At 44.4% G+C, this 18,893-nt stretch overlaps 1 protein-coding gene across 5 annotated transcripts in view; it reads right to left on the bottom strand.

The window, feature by feature from the left end:
* Nucleotides 1-18,893, bottom strand: part of FOXJ3 (forkhead box J3) — a 90,077-nt gene that overhangs the window by 28,383 nt on the left and 42,801 nt on the right. For all 5 annotated transcript variants that reach the window (XM_073585534.1, XM_073585533.1, XM_073585535.1 and 2 more), the window contains 4 exons: nucleotides 18,154-18,608; nucleotides 5,336-5,410; nucleotides 5,173-5,256; nucleotides 4,637-4,738 (listed from right to left, as the gene is read on the bottom strand). In XM_073585534.1, coding sequence (XP_073441635.1) covers nucleotides 4,637-4,738; nucleotides 5,173-5,256; nucleotides 5,336-5,410; nucleotides 18,154-18,477 — 585 coding nt within the window. In that variant the 5' untranslated portion in view covers nucleotides 18,478-18,608. The remainder of the gene's footprint in view (nucleotides 1-4,636; nucleotides 4,739-5,172; nucleotides 5,257-5,335; nucleotides 5,411-18,153; nucleotides 18,609-18,893) is intronic.

Genomic DNA, 18,893 nt, shown 5'->3' with positions numbered 1-18,893 from the left:
ATAGTTCATCAAGATGTCAACAGCTTCATTAACTGTTTTTGTGGGTGACGATAAATCAGGCAGCCATCACAGCGACAGCGCTTGTTCTGCCCTCTTAACAGGGCAAAGAATGTTTTATTATTGATGGGTTAATTATAGCACCATCTAGTGGTGGTTGAATATATAGCAGTGTCTTCAATCGCATTATAAAGCCTGTGACTTTAACAGAAGCAATGCACTATGAGATTAAAGCAGTGCTTTGTGGGAAGGAAACAAGGTATTCTGGGATGAAGAAGGGCCATTTTGCCTCTGTGGATCTCATAGGATGCACATGTTATTTTGTCCTCCTGTGTAACCTTAGTTTTTCCTGCAACTTCTCTACTTGAGTCACTACCCGGCTAAAGCATATCTGGAAAGCTTAATCTTTCTTGCAATGCAGTGATTCAGAGAGGTGTTATTTACTGTCTAGCAGCCAAGAGATGTCATTAACCCTTTAGTTGCCAGTTCTCAGTAAATGTAATCATAAACTAATGTATTCCTATGTAATGTTTGCATCTCAATGTACACTTCTGTGATTGTGTTAGCTATGATCATCTGCCCAAGTTAGACTACAGAGAACAGTCTGCTTATTTTGGAAGACAGAGCTGTGGTTTATACTGTATGCTGGATTGCACATCGTGCCAGCGTGCCTGAAGGCAGAATAGTAAAACAGATCGCCATACGCCTGCGACAGTGAATTCAAGCTGTAAGGGACCGCTATCACCCAGATTGCTCTGCACACGGGTACTACAGCAGCCGCCATACAGGTGCAGGAGACAAGCCCAGGGCTCAGTAAAGGACCGCCGGTCGCACGTGGTGATTGCATAGACTGTACGGGACCGCTAACACCCACTGATCTGCATATGGGTATGACAGCAGCCGCAGAAAACCATTGCAGCCCGCCAAGAAGTGCTACATCTTTCCCTCCACGCGGAAGCCCGCCATACACAGACTGTTTCCCTCCATTATACTCAGCAGTACTCAAGCAAACGCACAATGTCTCGGAAAAGCACATCCTCACTCAAAACGAGGTCACAAGCAAGCTCCAGCAGATCGTCATTAGCAGAGCTAGCTGCTGTCGCTCGCGCTGAGGCAGCCAAAGCAAGATCTTCCTTCGCCGAACGAGAGATGCATCTAAAGCTGAGACAGGCAGATCAAGAAGCAGAAACCGCCCGTTTGCCGGCAGAGAGAGAGGCAGAAGCTGCACGCCTGCAAGCCGAAACTGCACGTCTGCAGGCAGAGAGAGAGGCGGAAGCTGCACGCCTGCAAGCCGAAGCCGTACGTTTGCAGGCAGAGAGAAGCGGAAACTGCACGCCTGCAAGCCGAACGTTTGCAGGCAGACAGAGAAGCGGAAACTGCACGTTTGCAAGCAGAGCTAGAAAGACATGCGGTAGACAAAGACAGCAGCCGCAATAGCTAAAGCAGAGTATTTGGAAGCTATGAAAGATCCTGATTATGAAAGACGCAGCAAAATTCTCGGACCAGATCTAGAGCAGCAAGAGCCAGCGCAACGTGTCGCAGAGTACGTCCGTCAACATTCCAGCGTAGATGACAGCCCTGTCGCATCATATCGATCAGCCCGTGCCGATTACCAGCGATCCAAACCTGAGCTTCACTACCATAGGTGAGGAGACGTCCAGCACAGAGGTCGACTACAGCTAACGTTCCACTGAAAAGAAGGTACAGCTCCCATCCCGCCTTAAAGAGACACCTTCACAAACAAGGTACCGCACAGGCTATCCGGAGTCACAAGCGTCTTACAGGTATGGTGATGCACCACACACTAGACATGACTATTACACACCGGCTCGTGCCAGCACTGACGGAGCCATCAAAGACCTTGCAAAGTTCCTTGCCCGCCATGAACTGGTTACAAAGTTCACTTACAAACCCGAGAACTATCGGTCATGGCAAGCCTCGTTCCGGAACGCCATTCATGGTCTGGACCTTTCTTGAGGTGAGGAGTTAGATCTCCTGGTGAAGTGGCTCGGAAGTGAGTCAGTCGTGCATGCCAAGAGACTGAGAGACATTAATGTAAAACATCCTCGCACAGCCCTACATAAAGTGTGGGAAAGACTTGATGAATGCTATGGGTCAGTATAAGTCATAGAGAATGCTTTATATGAAAGAATTGAGGATTTTCCTAAGATAGGACCTAAAGGTTATCTAAAGCTTAGAGAACTGAGAGATTTGTTGAATGAGTTGCAGGTTGCTCAGCAGGAAGGAAACTTGCCCGGATTGGCATTCTTAGATACCGCTAGGGGTGTCAATCTGGTAGTACAGAAACTTCCTTACAACCAACAAGAAAAGTGGATTACATGTGGTTCAGAGTATAAACACAATCATAATGTATATCATTTCCTACTTTCAATGTATTTGTTGATTTTGTCACCAAACAATATAGGATTAGAAATGACCCTAGTTTTGATTTTACTCTGTCGTGTTCCATTGCCCCTGGTGTCAAATCTGGTAAGACACCCGTGGCAGTCCACAAAACTAACATTGATTCCACAGGCCCTCCTCACAAGGTGCTGGATTGCACATTGTGTCAGCGTGCCTGAAGGCAGAATAGCGCTCACTCAGCTGTCCCCAAGCTTTCTAAATAGTAACTCCGAGCCAGGATATGGGAAGCTCACTCGGCTATGGACAATTTTTGCAGTTGCAGAGGGAAAAAAAAACAAACTCTAAATTATCCTGCAGATTTAGTTACTACACTGAGATGTACATGTGCAGAGCTTCTGGCTGCGCTCCTTTAGCATTTTCCAATGGCCACCTAGAAGCAGCCTTCCCAGCCTCCACAAGCAAGCTCTGTACTCCTGGGGTCACTCTGCTCTGATGAGCAGAGTGATCTATACGAGTCATCCTCAGCAATTTTTATAACCATTTTATCTTACAAAATTTTATATAACTCATTATTTACGTCCTGTTCAGGGTCTTCAATACATGATTTAGATGAGGTGATCTGTAAAACTCGACCAGGACAGATAATGGGCGTTGTACTGGAAAGCTCAGGAACATGCTGATCTTTCTCCCTCAAAAAAGAAAATATATATGTGCTATAAATATGTACATACCGAACATTGTACTAGCCAAAGTGGTGACTGGAAGAGCATAAAGACTCGTTTTCTATAGCTGGATCATGCGTAAAGAGTTCCCCACGTAGGAGACCCTCCGCAGGTTAGACCCTCCGCAGGTGAGACCCTTCGCAGATAAGACCCCCCTTCCGAGGAGGCCTCCCAGAAGAGACCCCCTGCAGAGGAGACCTCCCAGAGCTACTGAGCTGTTCAGGACTAATTGACCACATTACAGAGTAGATGGCGATATTCAACCAGTGTTTCTCCAGCCCTACAACTCCCAGCATGAGACACCTTTCTCACGCTCTCTTTAAATACCTGTTCTCTCATTACACATCCTTGAAGTTAAAAGTTACATTCTGGCTAATTTTAATATTTAAACAGATTGTCTGATTAACACCAATGATCAGCTATCCACTTGCTGATTCATGGGGGTCAGTCCACAGACTCGCAATGAACAGAACATGGGGGAAACGTTAATCACGATTGAATTAAGCGGCAGTGTGCAATGTGTGACCAGCGCTCCATGCTTTCCTTACGGGGCTGCCGAGTGCTGCACTTGGCTTTTTACAGCAGCCCCATAGGGAGTAAATGAAGTGGTGGTCGGGCAGTGACTTGTCAGTCAGTGCAGGTCCCAGAGATGGATGACCCACCGATCAGATAGTTATCACCTATTGTTGATCAGTGCAGGTCCCAGAGATGGATCACCCACCGATCAGATAGTTATCACCTATTGTCGATCAGTGCAGATCCCAGAGATGGATCACCCACCGATCAGCAAGTTATTACCTATTTTCGATCAGTGCAGGTCCCAGAGATGGATCACCCACCGATCAGCAAGTTATCACCTATTGTCGATCAGTGCAGGTCCCAGAGATGGATCACCCACCGATCAGCAAGTTATTACCTATTGTCGATCAGTGCAGGTCCCAGAGATGGATCACCCACCGATCAGATAGTTATCACCTATTGTCGATCAGTGCAGGTCCCAGAGATGGGTCACCCACCGATCAGCAAGTTATCACCTATTGTCGATCAGTGCAGGTCCCAGAGATGGATCACCCACCGATCAGCAAGTTATTACCTATTGTCGATCAGTGCAGGTCCCAGAGATGGATCACCCACCGATCAGCAAGTTATCACCTATTGTCGATCAGTGCAGGTCCCAGAGATGGGTCACCCAACGATCAGCAAGTTATCACCTATTGTCGATCAGTGCAGGTCCCAGAGATGGGTCACCCACCGATCAGCAAGTTATCACTAATCTTGTGGATAGGTAATAAAAGGGTTGTCTGGATAGCTGACTCCATAAAAGGGAAGAGCGGGATTTGGAATGAGCGCTTAAAAAAAGAAAAAACACCAATTCCACAGTTTAGCTTCACGAACTGATTAAAATGCTGTTTTCCGTTAATGTACAGTATTTGGTTTTGCGAAGTTTATTTTTTATTTCTACAAGTGAAGACAGACTCTGCTCAGTATATTCTATCGACTCTCATACTGGGGGTCCCCTCCACACTTCTCTTAGCGACAAATACGACACTTACTTTATTAGTCACAGTGTTGATAGCCATGTTTGGAGAGGCACTTCCAGAGATTATACAATCCATTCCCAAAGAATCGGAATCTATACTGTATGGTGTAGAGGCCTGGAAGAGAGAAATCAGGACAAAATGCTTTTATGGCTTGTATTCATTACAAAGGGACAGTGATATTCCCGTAAACTGGTTTCCAAAAATCCAGAAATGGTCACGCCAATCTTAATATTGCAGTGATTTCTGGCCCCTACTGCTCCCGAGAATGTAGGGACTGCAATGACAGACTATGGCCCCTTCACCCGACCCGGACTGTGCAGGGGAACTGAAGCATGACACTTCCCTGCACAGCTGACTGGCCAGGAGCGATGATGTGAAGGAAAAAAGGTGGACACACAGTTACGACCGCACTGCAGCCTCTCTATCATAAGGCTGTTATTTCTATTACTACAACCACTACATTTTTCCTAATTTACCATATATAATAATGTGGACACCATTGTGCAGCTGCTCCACACAGTACAAACCCACACAGACACAATACATACCCGCTCTCCAGATCGCGGCCTCTTCTTTGGCCGAGCCGGTAGCGCATCCTCCTTTGGATTTGTGTCTATTGCCCAATAGGAACCCTAAAAACAACAAAAAGTTTAAATCTAAGGAGCGTAATGCGATTCCTGGCACCGTACACCACCGGCTTCTGACCATTACCTTTCCAGGGTCATCCTTGGATCGAGGCACTTTCAGAAAGCACTTATTCAATGACAGGTTGTGTCGTATAGAATTCTGCAGACAAAAAGAAGAGGCATAAGAAGAATCACCTGTGATCCTAACATTTTGTTTCCTTAGACCCCAGTCAGAGGCCTCTTATACAGCCAAAACAGATCTCTTGTTTTGCACTGATGAGGGTTGACACCCTGAAACACCATGTCTGCAAATAGAGATTCTGGTTTCGCTTTTATCCTAAGTCAAGTGGCAATTCTCGTTAAAGGGTCGATATTGACCTTTAGGATTGCTATTTTCAATAAGTGGCACTAGAGTTCTTGTCCTCTTCCGCTCTAAAGAGGCAATTTGCATATTTAATTTCTCAGAGGAGCATTGCATGGTCTATACGTCTCATTACATGTATGCCACTGTACCCAAGAAGAGAGGTTACCCCTTTGAAAGTAGAAAGAAAGAAATGGAGGCAGGTATAAAACTGCATGATATGACTTCAATGAATAGATTTGTTGTCTATTACAATAGTTTGTACAGGAGTTGTAGGAACTTATTTTTCTAATTGAAAACCTACTGCAAAGTTGTTTCATACACCATCTTTCATGTGTTGGGCAAATGAAAAAATGGATTGGGAAGGTGAAAAAAATCATTTAAAAGAGGATATTCCATGAACTGTTTTTATCACCTAACCACAGTATAGTGGGCAAGTGCATGATAAGTGGGGGTCCGACTGTTGGGACTTGCACCGATTCAGTGCACCAATATGGCTTCTATTATTTTATTATTATTTTGCATTGCTTATATAGCGCCATCATATTCCACAATGCTTCCATATTACTACCCCCATTGGGGCTCACAATCCATATTCCTTATCAGTATGTCTTTGGAATGTGGGAGGAAACCGGAGAACCCAGAGGAAATCCACGCAAACACGAAGAGAACATACAAACTCCTTGAGAACATTCTCCTCGGTTGGATTTGAACCCAGGACCCCAGCGCTGCAAATTTGAAATCTGAAAGTACCAAGCAAAAAATAAAGGAAAATCATCTTCCTCTAAGACACACGTCAAACTTTGGCCCATGACGCCAGGCATTTGAAAGGAATGATGTTGGTCCATTATACTGTATGGAGAGCCATGTGAGGCCTGTTATACTGTATGGAGGGCCATTATACTGTAGGGAGGGCCATGTAGGGCCTATCATACTGTAGGGAGGGCCATGTGGGGCCTATCATACTGTAGGGAGGGCCATGTGGGGCCTATCATACTGTAGGGAGGGCCATGTGGGGCCTATCATACTGTAGGGAGGGCCATGTGGGGCCTATCATACTGTAGGGAGGGCCATGTGGGGCCTATCATACTGTAGGGAGGGCCATGTGGGGCCTATCATACTGTAGGGAGGGCCATGTGGGGCCCATCACACTGTAGGGAGGGCCATGTGGGGCCTATCATACTGTAGGGAGGGCCATGTGGGGCCTATTATACTGTATGGAGGGACATGTAGGGCCATTATACTGTATGGAGGGCCACGTGGGGCCATTATACTGTCTGGAGGGCCACGTGAGGCCCATTATACTGCATGAAGGGCTAAGTGGGGAGGCGATTATACTATATGAAGGGCTATGTGGGGCTATTATACTGTATGGAAGGCAAGACCTTTGCAGGATGTTAAACATTAACTTTTTACCTCCTACTGGCCATTTAGATATACAGGCAGGCAATGTGGTCTTGGTGTGGAGGTGTAATTTACAAACCTCCCTATATTCCCGACTTCTAATAACCAGAAACTGTATTAGCCCAGAAATGCATTAGTAGTCAGGGCTTAGCTTTTAGTAAAGTGATTGACACATAGGGTAGCATTTAATAGGACAAGGCAATAGCGGCATGATCTGAGAAGAAGCCACCCTGGTGACATGTGCACTTATGTTATAGCTCTAAAACAGTCTAGTTTTTTTGCTCCTTTGACTGGAGCCATGAAGGCTTTTTTCCTTTATGTAGGTAAAAACTGCAATATCCATAAAAACACAAAAAAGATAAACTATGCAAATATACATCTGAGAATTGCCCAAACACCTGATCTGGTCAGAAAACCTACAACCAAGCCCAGCACAACTGCTGCACCCAGTAAACTAAGTGACACATCGCTGGTATCAGGGTCTCTGCCCCTACTTTATAATGTAATAATGATTACATACCAAAACCTGCTAATGTATTCTCTTCTCTAAGTATGCTCGCTTAATACAGAGTCTTAATGGTAATGCTCCATTTGGGGGGGGGGGGGGGGGGAAGGTAAAGTAGCCCTCTTCTTGACGGAAAAATATCTATCGCAGTGCCAACTTTACAGAGAGACGCAGCTGACATGAAGATTGCAAGTAAATTTCCCTGGAAGCAGTCAGCAAGATGACTGCTGTGAAACTTTAGATTTAGATCAGAAAAGTTTTTCTTCCAGAAACAGGTCCTGTCCTATGTATGGGATATTCTGCTGGTAACAGAGATCAGTCAGTACAAAAGAACCCTGGCATGTAGTGGGTATCAGCAAGAAGAGACCCACTGAAGATGGTCCTATGATTCCCAAACAACGCCAGGTAATGTACTGAAGAGGATATTCCATCTGGATCATCCCCAGTTTGTGTTCATCATTACACCATAAACACATAAAAGGACTCCGCACAACCCACTATTACACGGTATCCCATACACCTATATGGCCACCACAAGCCACTTTGCAAAAGGTCTAGAATAAAAATTTGCTGAACAAAAAAACTGGAGGTGGCAACCCACTCTCTTTTTCAGCAAATTGCATCATCTGTCTGTAATGGGTCTAGCCCATTTCTGCTCTACTGAAGAGCTTGATGGAGGCGAGTTTCATTGCTCCTTACATTTGGTGTTGGTGCTGTGTGGCGGCCATTGTTGCTATGGTTTTGTGCCGGTGGTGTGGCGCGGTCTTGAGTCATAGGGACTCTGTCATGCAGCATGGGTGCTTTGAGACACCGGGCCGTCTGCCCTGCTGCTGCGGCGGTGGTCGGCGCACGACTCGGCACCGTTAGGGCGATAGGGACCCACTACCACACTAGGAGGTTTGCCGTGACGTGGCAGTGGGCTTCATATAGTCTGATCACAATGTTAAACTAAGAACATCATGTTCAGTTATATATATATTTTTGCCTAGCGGCATTAGATCAATGTATGATTTTTGGAGATGCTGACCATTCTCTTTTTCAGCATCTTGAATATAAATGTTCTTCGTTTAAAGAGAATCTGTCACAAGGTCATAAATGAACCCCCCATTCCACAAATGTCCCAGTTTAAAAAATAAAAAAATCCGCCATATAGGCCTTTTCATAAAGTGCTAACTTTTATGGTCTCTACTAAAGGGCCACTGCTTACAGGATCCTCTAGTGCATTTCTTTAGGCTGTTCTGCATAATTATCTGGTGAGCCACGCCCCCTTGAAAACACAAAAAAAAGCACCATCACAAAAACAACACTGCATAAAAAAGTCCATATCTCTGAAACCACAAGGCAGATTTAAAAAAAAAAAAAAAAAATTATTATATATATATACACACATACATACATACATATATATATATACATATATATATATATATATATATATATATATATATATATATATACACATATATATATATATATATACATACATATATATATATATATATACATATATATATATATATATATATATACACACACACACACACACACACACTATATACACATACACTAGCGTTCAAAAGTTTAGGGTCACTTAAAATTTCCTTATTTTTTAAAGAAAAGCACAGTTTTTTCCAATGAAGGTAACATTAAATGATTCAGAAATACACTCTATACATTGTTAATGTGGTAAATGACTTTTAGCTGCAAACGTCTGGTTTGGAATGCAATATCTTCATAGGTGTATAGAGGCACATTTCCAACAACCATCACTCCAGTGTTCTTATGGTACTTTGTGTTTGATAACTGTGTATGAAGGCTAATGGATGGTTAGAATGCCCTTGAAAACCCTTGTGCAAGTATGTTAGCACAGCTGAAAACAGTTTGGCTGATTAGAGAAGCTATAAACCTAACCTTCCTTTGATCTAGTTGAGAATCTGAAGTGTTACATTTGTTGGTTCCACTAAACGTTCAAATGGCCAGGAGAAAAATTACTTTCATGTGAAACGCGACAGTCTATTCTTGTTCTTAGAAATGAAGGCTATTCCATGCGAAAAATTGCCAAGAAACTGAAGATTTCCTACAACGGTGTGTACTACTCCCATCAGAGGAGAGCACAAACAGGCTCTAACCAGAGTAGAAAGAGAAGTGGGAGGCCCCACTGTACAACTGAGCAACAAGACAAGTACATTACAGTCTGTAGTTTGATAAAGCGATGCCTCACAGGTCCTCAACTGGAAGCTTCATTAAATAGTACACGAAAAACGCCAGTGTCAACTTCTACAGTGAAGAGGCGACTCCGGGATGCTGGCCTTCAGGGCAGAGTGGCAAAGAAAAAGCCATATCTGAGACTGGCTAATAAAAGGAAAAGATTAATATGGGCAAAAGAACACAGACATTGGACAGATGAAGATTGGAAAAAAGTGTTATGGACAGACGAATCCAAGTTTGAGGTGTTTGGATCACACAGAAGAACATTTGTGAGATGCAGAACAACTGAAAAGATGCTGGAAGGGTGCCTGACGCCATCTGTCAAGCATGGTGGAGGTAATGTGGTGGTCTGGCGTTGCTTTGGTGCTGGTGAAGTGGGAGATTTGTACAAGGCAAAAAGGGATAAGGAAATATATCACTGAATTTTGCAATGCCATGCCATACCCTGTGGACAGCGCTTGATTGGAGCCAATTTAATCCTACAACAGGACAATGACCCAAAGCGCACCTCCAAATTATGCAAGAACTATTTAGGGAAGAAGCAGGCAGCTGGTATTCTATCTGTAATGGAGTCGCCAGCGCAGTCACCAAATCTCAACCCCATTGAGCTGTTGTGGGAGCAGCTTGACCGTATGGTAAGCAGAAAGTGCCCATCAAGCCAAACCAACTTGTGGGAGGGGCTTCTGGAAGCATGGGGTGAAATTTCTCCAGATTACCTCAGCAAATTAACTGCTAGAATGCCAAAAGTCTGCAATGCTGTAATTGCTGCAAAGGGAGCACTCTATGACGAAAGCAGAGTTTGATGGAGAAAATTTTTATTTCAAATAAAAATCTTTTTTTCGAACCTTGTCAATGTCTGGACTAGCTTATAAAGTCATTTGGCAACTCAAATGATTAATCAAAGTATGAATTTTCATGGAAGACACAAAATTGTCTGGGTGACCCCAAACTTTTGAACAGTAGTGTGTGTATATAAATATATCTACAAAGGAACTATCAACTAATCCAAATAGGGAAAATAAAGACCCCGTTAAAGACACGAGCTGACAATGTGATGTATCAGACCCCTCCAGCGCCCCTTAGAGGAAATTAATTGTGATCATTGACATCTATAACTTACACCCCCCTCCAGGGTCTTGTTATATTACTAATGGATTTTGTCATTTTAACAAATGAATCAATAAAGTATATTATTTTGCTTTATTTATTTTTTAGGACTTTCCCCCCGTTATTTGTTTTTGAGACTGGTCCAGGTGACTTTGTATTTCCTCGTTGGCCGCTGGCTCCTAATTAGCTCATGAGATCTATTTTAGCCCCGTCAGTGGCACGTTCTTCTGCGGACGGGGTGCCGACATTCTCACTTGAGCCGGTTCTGGCAAACACGTGGCTGCTGCTGAGTCACGGCACAGAAAATCATTGCAGATCTGCCTCCTCCGCTTCAAGTCCCCCCCGTCAAAAGGCGATATCTGCCACGATACCCTGGCAACAGAGGAAAAGCGAAGAGCTCTGTTTGCCAAGTCACGCATAAGTGATAATTGCATTCATCAGTGCCAGGGACTAACTATATTGAGATTCATGACGAACGTAAGCAATAATTGCAACCGGAGGAGACGGCCGAGAATGAATGGACAGAGGTGAACTCAAAAGACAAGAGTTTAAGGTCAAATGTCACTGCTGCCACGCTCAGAGGATTACGGCCGCGCCAAGGGCGACCGCATGGACCACATTTAATTGCACTTCAGCTGCCATGTTACGTGCACACGTCTATAAAACGAGGCTGCGCTCCCATTATAAAAATCCACTTGCCGGAGCGCAGCTGTCGTGACTCGATGGTTATTAAAAGATGTGTCTCTTCAAGCAGACAGGTGCTCCCCGCGACGGCCATGTGTTTTATCTCACATCCCCAGTCTGCGTCTGCATTGTCCCCGGGTGCAGAGGATACACTGAATGCCGCCATATTAAACCGCAAGGATGAAAATACTGTAACCTAACACTTCGTAATGGGTGACGGTGAAGATGCTGTCTGTAGACGTCACATCTCGAGTATCAGTCTGTGAGAAACACTGCAAGACTGGACAAAGCACCAGATGAGGCCAGAGAGGAAACTACGTAAAAAAAAAAAAAAGACACGGTAAAAGGCTAAACAAGTAATAACTCACCCGTTGGATCAAGCTCAAGCTTGAAAACAAATCACCATTTTGGAATTATCCACGGTTTGTGGCTTATCTTCTGTGAGAACGAAAGACTAGGCATATCAAAGTCCAACATGCCTCATCTTTCTTTTTCTCAACACTTGTCGTGTTGGCGAGAGTCAGTACACCCCCATAGAATTTCACTATTTATCTGGTTTAGCCAAAATTCATCTAATGTGAATGGGTGCCTTTTAAAATATGGTCATCCAAAGCCCCCCCTGTAGTGCATAGGGGATTGTTGCACATTACAGAGATTTTCAAAACTTTGGACCACCACTAGCCCAAGTAGGGCTGAAAACCACCCAAGCATGGCCGAAAACCACCCAAGCATGGCCGAAAACCACCCAAGCATGGCCGAAAACCACCCAAGCATGGCCAACTTAAACATCCATTCTCTGGAGGCAGCCATTGAAGACATATTTCGCCATCTTCCTCTTTACACACTCCATGAAGACACGTGGCAGGACGGACAGGTCTTGAGTGTATCAAGACCAATGGGAAAATGAGGCATTACTCAAGAAGTAGTGCAAACTAGGCCTCTTGTAGACTAGGTCTCTTCTGCCCTAGCTCCTCTTTTGCCAAGCAAGCTATGATCTATACCTTACCCCTCGCCCCTCTTGTCTATGCGGATTTCATCAGCTCACGAGACTGATGAATTGGAATAAGCAACGATTAAATTGGCAATATGCCAAAATAGCACGATAATCACATCAATACACCAGATGCAAAAATCTCCAAGAGCCTAAAAATTGGTTCTCAGAGACGCGTTTCGGGTCAGTGTCTATCCATCACATCTGACCCACGGCCGTACCCGTCAGCAGTTCCATAAATGCCTCCTACAGCAGTTCACGTTTTATACGCCTGAGTAATATCTTAGTCTGAAATTCCTTCTAGAACAGAAACTGTTCCGCACAATCATTTTACTTCTTCGCTTCCACCGTAACGGTCATGATACAGCAGAAGCAGCAGACATCAGACCTTACTGCAACATCAAAGACTGTAAAATCCCAGGAATTCTTCTCATGTCTGTTGTGAAGATCGACAGAAGCGCCTTCAAAAATGCAAAAAAATCCTTAAATGAACGATGAAAGAAAATGGAACAGAAAATGTACAGAATCAAGCAAAAATGAGAAACAAAACAGAATTTGGGCCAATGATTTATATTCCACATTTTATTTTCTTGTTCTACAATAGTAAAACTGACTTGTGGAAGACGTTCCAGAGACAAAATACTGCAGGCCATCTATAGCCCAGTAATTTTAATAAAATATTTAGATAAAATGGACCATTTCATCAATTAAAAGGGTTATTAAAAAATCTAACTAATAAAAATAAAGTCCCAAAATGCAATTAAATGCTCAGTCATGCTCCTTCCCCCTCTGGTAGCTGCAAGTATGGTGCAGTGGGAGAAGGCACTTGACTGAGCAGTGTCTTTTGGGACATTTTTTATGAACTAGATTCTGGCAGGGAGAAATAAAGTGTCTAGCAAGCTTCCAGTCAGGGTCTTTTTCCTTCTGAGAGTCGTACATTTTCATGCAAGCAAGTTCCCAATCACTCTCCTTCTCCCTCTGACAACAGTAAATATAGACTGCAGTACATTTCCAGTCTTTTGGTTGCTTTATATGGTTAGACATATTGCACCTTGGAGTCGGGAGCACTGAAAAGGAATAGTATTTGCTTGCTCACCAGTAAATCCTCTTGCTGTGCAACTGCACTGGCTCTGGTCTTTCCCCTAAAAGCAGGGCATTTTGTATAGGCTGCGGCTGAGAATAAAGGGGCGCTACTTAAGAATAGAACTAATCATTCGGAGAGAAATTTAGCTTGCATGTTCACCAGCAGATGGCGCTATAAATGGAAATGGATCACTTTTTAGTACCTGCACCTACAATACTGGTAGGACAACCCCTTTAACGTTACTTTACTGTTGGCGGTTACAAGTGCTTTGAAACATTATTTGTTTGCTCGAAGACTGAACCAATCCAGGGGACATCTGAAAACGGAGTAACCGCAGAATTTAATGGGGTGCCACTAGAAAGCGTATCTGGCCACATGGCAATTGCTCTGCACAGGAGGCCATGATGCTTCCCATACAGGAGGGGGTTTCTTCCTTAACAGCAGTTGTGATCAGGAACCCCCAGTGTGAAGCGGAGGGTTGAGACCCCAGTAGGTTTTTCATGCTGAGTCAGACCCAGGAGGCCTTCGTTTGGGGGAGATTAGATTTCTCGCACATTCCTTCTGGTGGGTCACATCGGCAGGCAGCCCCTCGGAGCTGCACATCTGGAAACTTTCTCTCTCTGGAGGAAATCTCCCGGTGTCAGGACGTCTGCTGGGAACTACACAGCAATCTAGGAGCCGCCAGCTGCTGGATTTTCATAGCATTTAGGGTGGGGGAGGGGGGGGGGGGGGTCTTTTTTTTACTTTACACCAGTCTTAGGACTCATTCACAACCTCTGTTCCTCCAGCTCAGTATTAGGACTTGTTCACACTTGGCGATTTTGCTCCATTTTTCCATCCAAGTAATTTTTGCTATTGTTTTCTGCCTGTATCCTTTGTTTTTCACCTAGAGAAAAAAACGCATCAACAAAGTCAGGTGTGTACATACGCTTATGGTCGGAACTCCTTTGCCAAAGTAAAGCACCTCCTTGTGGAAATTCTTAATTTTTGTCCTATTTTGTCTATCAAACTTCTGAAGTTTTATTGGCCCTTCTTTACACAATTTCCTTCACGGTCCCAATAAATCCCAGCCTGTAATTAAATGTATACAGATCTCTGCGCCTGCGCCGAAAGTCTATAAAATCATATTACTGTAAGGGATAGAAAAATATATCCCTGTCATGCAGCTTACTTCTCTGTATACTACTACTCCCATCATCTACATGTAATAATGCTTTTTAGAATGTATGGATGTAGAGGAGGCTGCTCGGCTCAGGGCCAGAGCGGAGGCCTAAAAGGGCATGTATTAAGATTAAAAAAGTTACCCTCTACCCCCCATAGAATAGGGGACAATTCCGGATTGCTGGGGGCTCCAATTGCTGGTACCCCCACCGCTCCGGAGAGCAGGCCTGCCCAAATGGAACGAAGGCCGAGCGTGCACAGCTCCGCTCCATTATTTCTCACTGGTTCCACCGGACATAACGGAGAGCTGAGCTCGTCTGGTCTTGATTAATGGGGTGGAAGAGTACATGGGCGGCTTCTGCTCTATGCTGAAGAATCCTGTTCTCAGGGATTGATGGGGGTCCCCATGGTCAGACCTCCAGGAATCGGAACGTTCTCATCCATAACTTCCAAACTCAGAGCAACCCCTTTAACTATTAGTGACTGGGATCGCAGCAGATCCATCATCCTGAGATAACACTATGGGATCCCATCAACGCAAAACAAAAAAAAGAAGGGCTTTAACCCATTCAAAGCTCTTCTATAATTCACTGCCCCTTCATCCCAGTATTGATGGCACCTAGAGAAGTAAACAGAAGCGTCTGCCCCCATTGCAAAATCTGTAACAAAGCCCCCACCGACCATGCGCTGTTTATAACAAGGCTATTATTACATGGCAGATAGGCTTCCAAATCCCCCACCTTCCCCCTCTTTAGGCACCACGGACGCTATGATTGCCCCTTATGCAGCCCTATAGCTTCGCTCTTGTTGGAATTTCCCAACGTTTTAACAGACCTCATTTAATAATTTAAACTTGGACATGAATTTTCGATTGGTCGGGGTCCAAGAACCCCAGAGAGATAGTGGGGCAGAGACCCGGACGGCGGGGCGCCGAGATCCCGACGGCGGGGCGCAGAGCTCCACTTCGTTCATTGTCAAAAAGCCAAGCTCTGTTCTCTGCAATCTATGGCAGATCACCGTTTCTTTCCAGGAGAAGTACAGAGCCCCACTCTCAGGGTCCACAGCTATAGGAAACTTAGGGTCTTTCCTGTAGATAGGTAATGAAGCTAACACTACATGACTCCCTATGATGGGGTCAGCCTATTTGTAGAGTCATTATGTGAAGTTATTTTTATAGAGGCGGCAGGTTGGGTCTTGTCAGTACAGGTATGCACCGTTGCCAGTCACAGGCACTGCTAATAGTCAGGTGTTAATGGGATCCTGAATAAATTGTATGGAGAAAAGGGCACAAAAACAGTCACCATCGTTTTTGGGCAAGTAGGTGACTTTGCATTAAGAGGGCATGTGGGAGGTGGGCAGTGTTTCCCAAACTCCGTCCTCACGGCCCCAGCACGTCATGTTGTCAGGACCTCCTTAGCATCGCACAGGTGAGAACCTGCGGCAGATTCCCATTCCCTGTTCCCTACTAAGGAAATCCTGAAATGATGACGTGCTGGGGCGGTGAGGATGGAGGCTGGGGGACATTGATGTAGCGTGAGCCATGTGACCCTTGTGTACTGAGAGTGAAGGTGACCCGTGCAGTTATTCTGGGTGTGCACAGACACCTTACTGACATGTACTCTCTCCGCAGGACTTTTCAGAGGTAGCACCAGTGTCGTTAAAGGGGTTGTCCCATCGTTAAATGTCATTTCTCTGCTAAATAATGAAAAACCTAACAAGTTTTGATTTGGAATCACTGATGGGAACATCATCAGGAAATGTGATGTTTCTATGATAAAGGGGAATCTGTCCGGTGATTGTTTTCGGAGCTTACTAATAGTATTCTAGGACGGCCCTTTCAGGGTATGTAATGATTATTGCTATACCTTGCCCCTTTGTCTTGCTGTAAGCGCCGGACAATTCAAAGTTGGGCGTATGTAAATCAAAATTATGTATGGACCCCTACCCCCGACAGCCATCCCTCCTACCCCCTCTGTGCTGGCGTCATTGACCGTACATCTACAACATCTGGGTGTCCGCCTCCGGTACTCATATGTCAGAATGCACGTTCGCTCTGCTGCCACCATTATAGTTTAAGGTCCCGTCAGCGAATGCAGCCAAATCCCGTTTTTTGGGGGGTGAGGGGGTTGTTCAGACATAAGCCCAGACGGGACTAATGAATGGGTGCCTCAATGCAGTATGAAGGCACCCTAACACTCTATATACAGTAAGTAACTGGATCCAGCATTCACAATAGATGAAGTCATAGCTCACCTCTTCCTCCTGTACAATGACTAACAACATCTCTATATACAGTAGATAGCCTATTATGAATGGTGGATCCTGTGTTATGTCACAGCTCACCTCCTTTGCAATGACAGTTAACACCTGTATAAATATTAAATAACACAGGATCCAACATAGGTGAAGTCTCAGCTCACCACCTCCTCCTCCTGTGCAATGACAGATAACAGCTTTATATACAGTAGATAACACAGGAGCCACCATAAGTGAGGTCACAGCTCACCACCTACTCCTCCTGTGCAATGATGGATAACACCTTTATATACAGTAGATAACACAGGAGCCACCATAAATGAGGTCACAGCTCACCACCTCCTCCTCCTGTGCAATGATAGATAACACCTTAATATCCAGTAGATAACACAGAAGCCACCATAAGTGATGTCACAGCTCATCGCCTTCCCCCGTCATCACAATGACCCTACTGAATACAACTTAGTAGCCTCTGGTTCAGTCTACCGTGGTTAAAGTGGCAAACAGGAAGGGGGAGTCTAATATTAGGTCTGGCGGCCAGTGTGAACACTGCAAGATTAGCAATTTTTTCTTCAGACAGAATAATGAAATAATGATATAGTAGTATAAAAAATGAAAAAAGCAAAAATGTTAATTTCAGAATTATTAAATCCATTTTTTATGTTTTCTTCTCCATAGACTTGAATTGGAACTCATTTTTCTGAACTCAAAACACCCAAGAATGGCTTTATACAAGAGAAGGATGTGATGCCAAACAAGCAGGTAGCGACAAAAAGTTTAAAAAAAAAACACAATTATGAATTTCATGTTTTGTTTTTTTTGCTTCAAAAATGTGTTGTCAGCATTGATCTTTAGGCGACTAGTGCTCCTGTACAAGAGGATCCAGGGTGATGGGACGGAGCTGCGGAGCCTGTGAGACCACCTGCCTGTGAGGCATTAGAGGGAAGGCCTACCTTCTTAGGTAACTACCCATTGCCCACCTTCCACCATTACACAATCGCTCCCTCTAGTGGCGACTGTAGGCAGCCAAAATTTTACATAGGGCAAGAAGCCTCTGAATTATATGGTAACTACAAAACTATTGTCCTGAGAGGTCCGACATGAGCGGCAAATGCAGAAAGTCTTACAAGACAATCGCTTACCTTCCAGCCACTTCCAGCCTCTTTGTAATATGGGAAGTTATCACAGATCCACTGGTAAATCTCACTGAGAGTCATTTTCTTTTTTGGTGAGCTATTGATAGCAAAAGTAATGAGGCTGGCATAACTATAGGGGGGCTTCCCGTCCTTGTGCTGCTGTACTTCCTCCTGGTCCAGTGTTGTGTTGGGGTCGATGAGGGTGCTCTTCTTGGAGATCCCGGATCCATGGGTGTTCTGGTTGGAGTCGGCATTCTGAATGGCAGCTCTCACTGTCAGCTGGGGAAGCCAGTCCATAGAGGTGAGGCTGCTCTCAAGTTCTGAAGTCATTTTGGGGGTTTCAGTTTATAATTCCTTTTACGTTTTTTTTTATCCTGTGCTTCCAGGTGGAAAAGAATTGGGAGAAATGTCCAGGTAGTGTAACTTAAGACTTCCAAATGTAAGGATGACCGATGCTTAATCTGAAACAAAGAAAAACAGAAAAATGAACTTACGAAATCTAAAGCACCTTCATAATTTTCATTCAAAACTCAAGGTTAGGGATTACATTAGTCATTTTTTTCCCCTAAGTAGTGCTCTGCCTTTTTGAAAGAACAGTCTTCCTATCAGGGGTTTAGCAGCAGGTGTTTAATTTCTCTGCAGCGCCTCCACAGGAGAAAAGGGGAATTGCACAGTCACACATTATTTAGCCATTCTAAAAAATAACATTTTGCAGCAATTTCAAGGCGATTTGACGACAAAGAGGG

This window comes from Dendrobates tinctorius, unplaced genomic scaffold (genome assembly GCF_039654945.1).
Source record: "Dendrobates tinctorius isolate UK_male_01 unplaced genomic scaffold, ASM3965494v1 ptg000086l, whole genome shotgun sequence".
Classification (NCBI taxonomy): domain Eukaryota; kingdom Metazoa; phylum Chordata; class Amphibia; order Anura; family Dendrobatidae; genus Dendrobates; species Dendrobates tinctorius.
The sequence above is the reverse complement of the archived record's forward strand: the minus strand, read 5'-3'. Positions and strand labels throughout refer to the sequence as shown.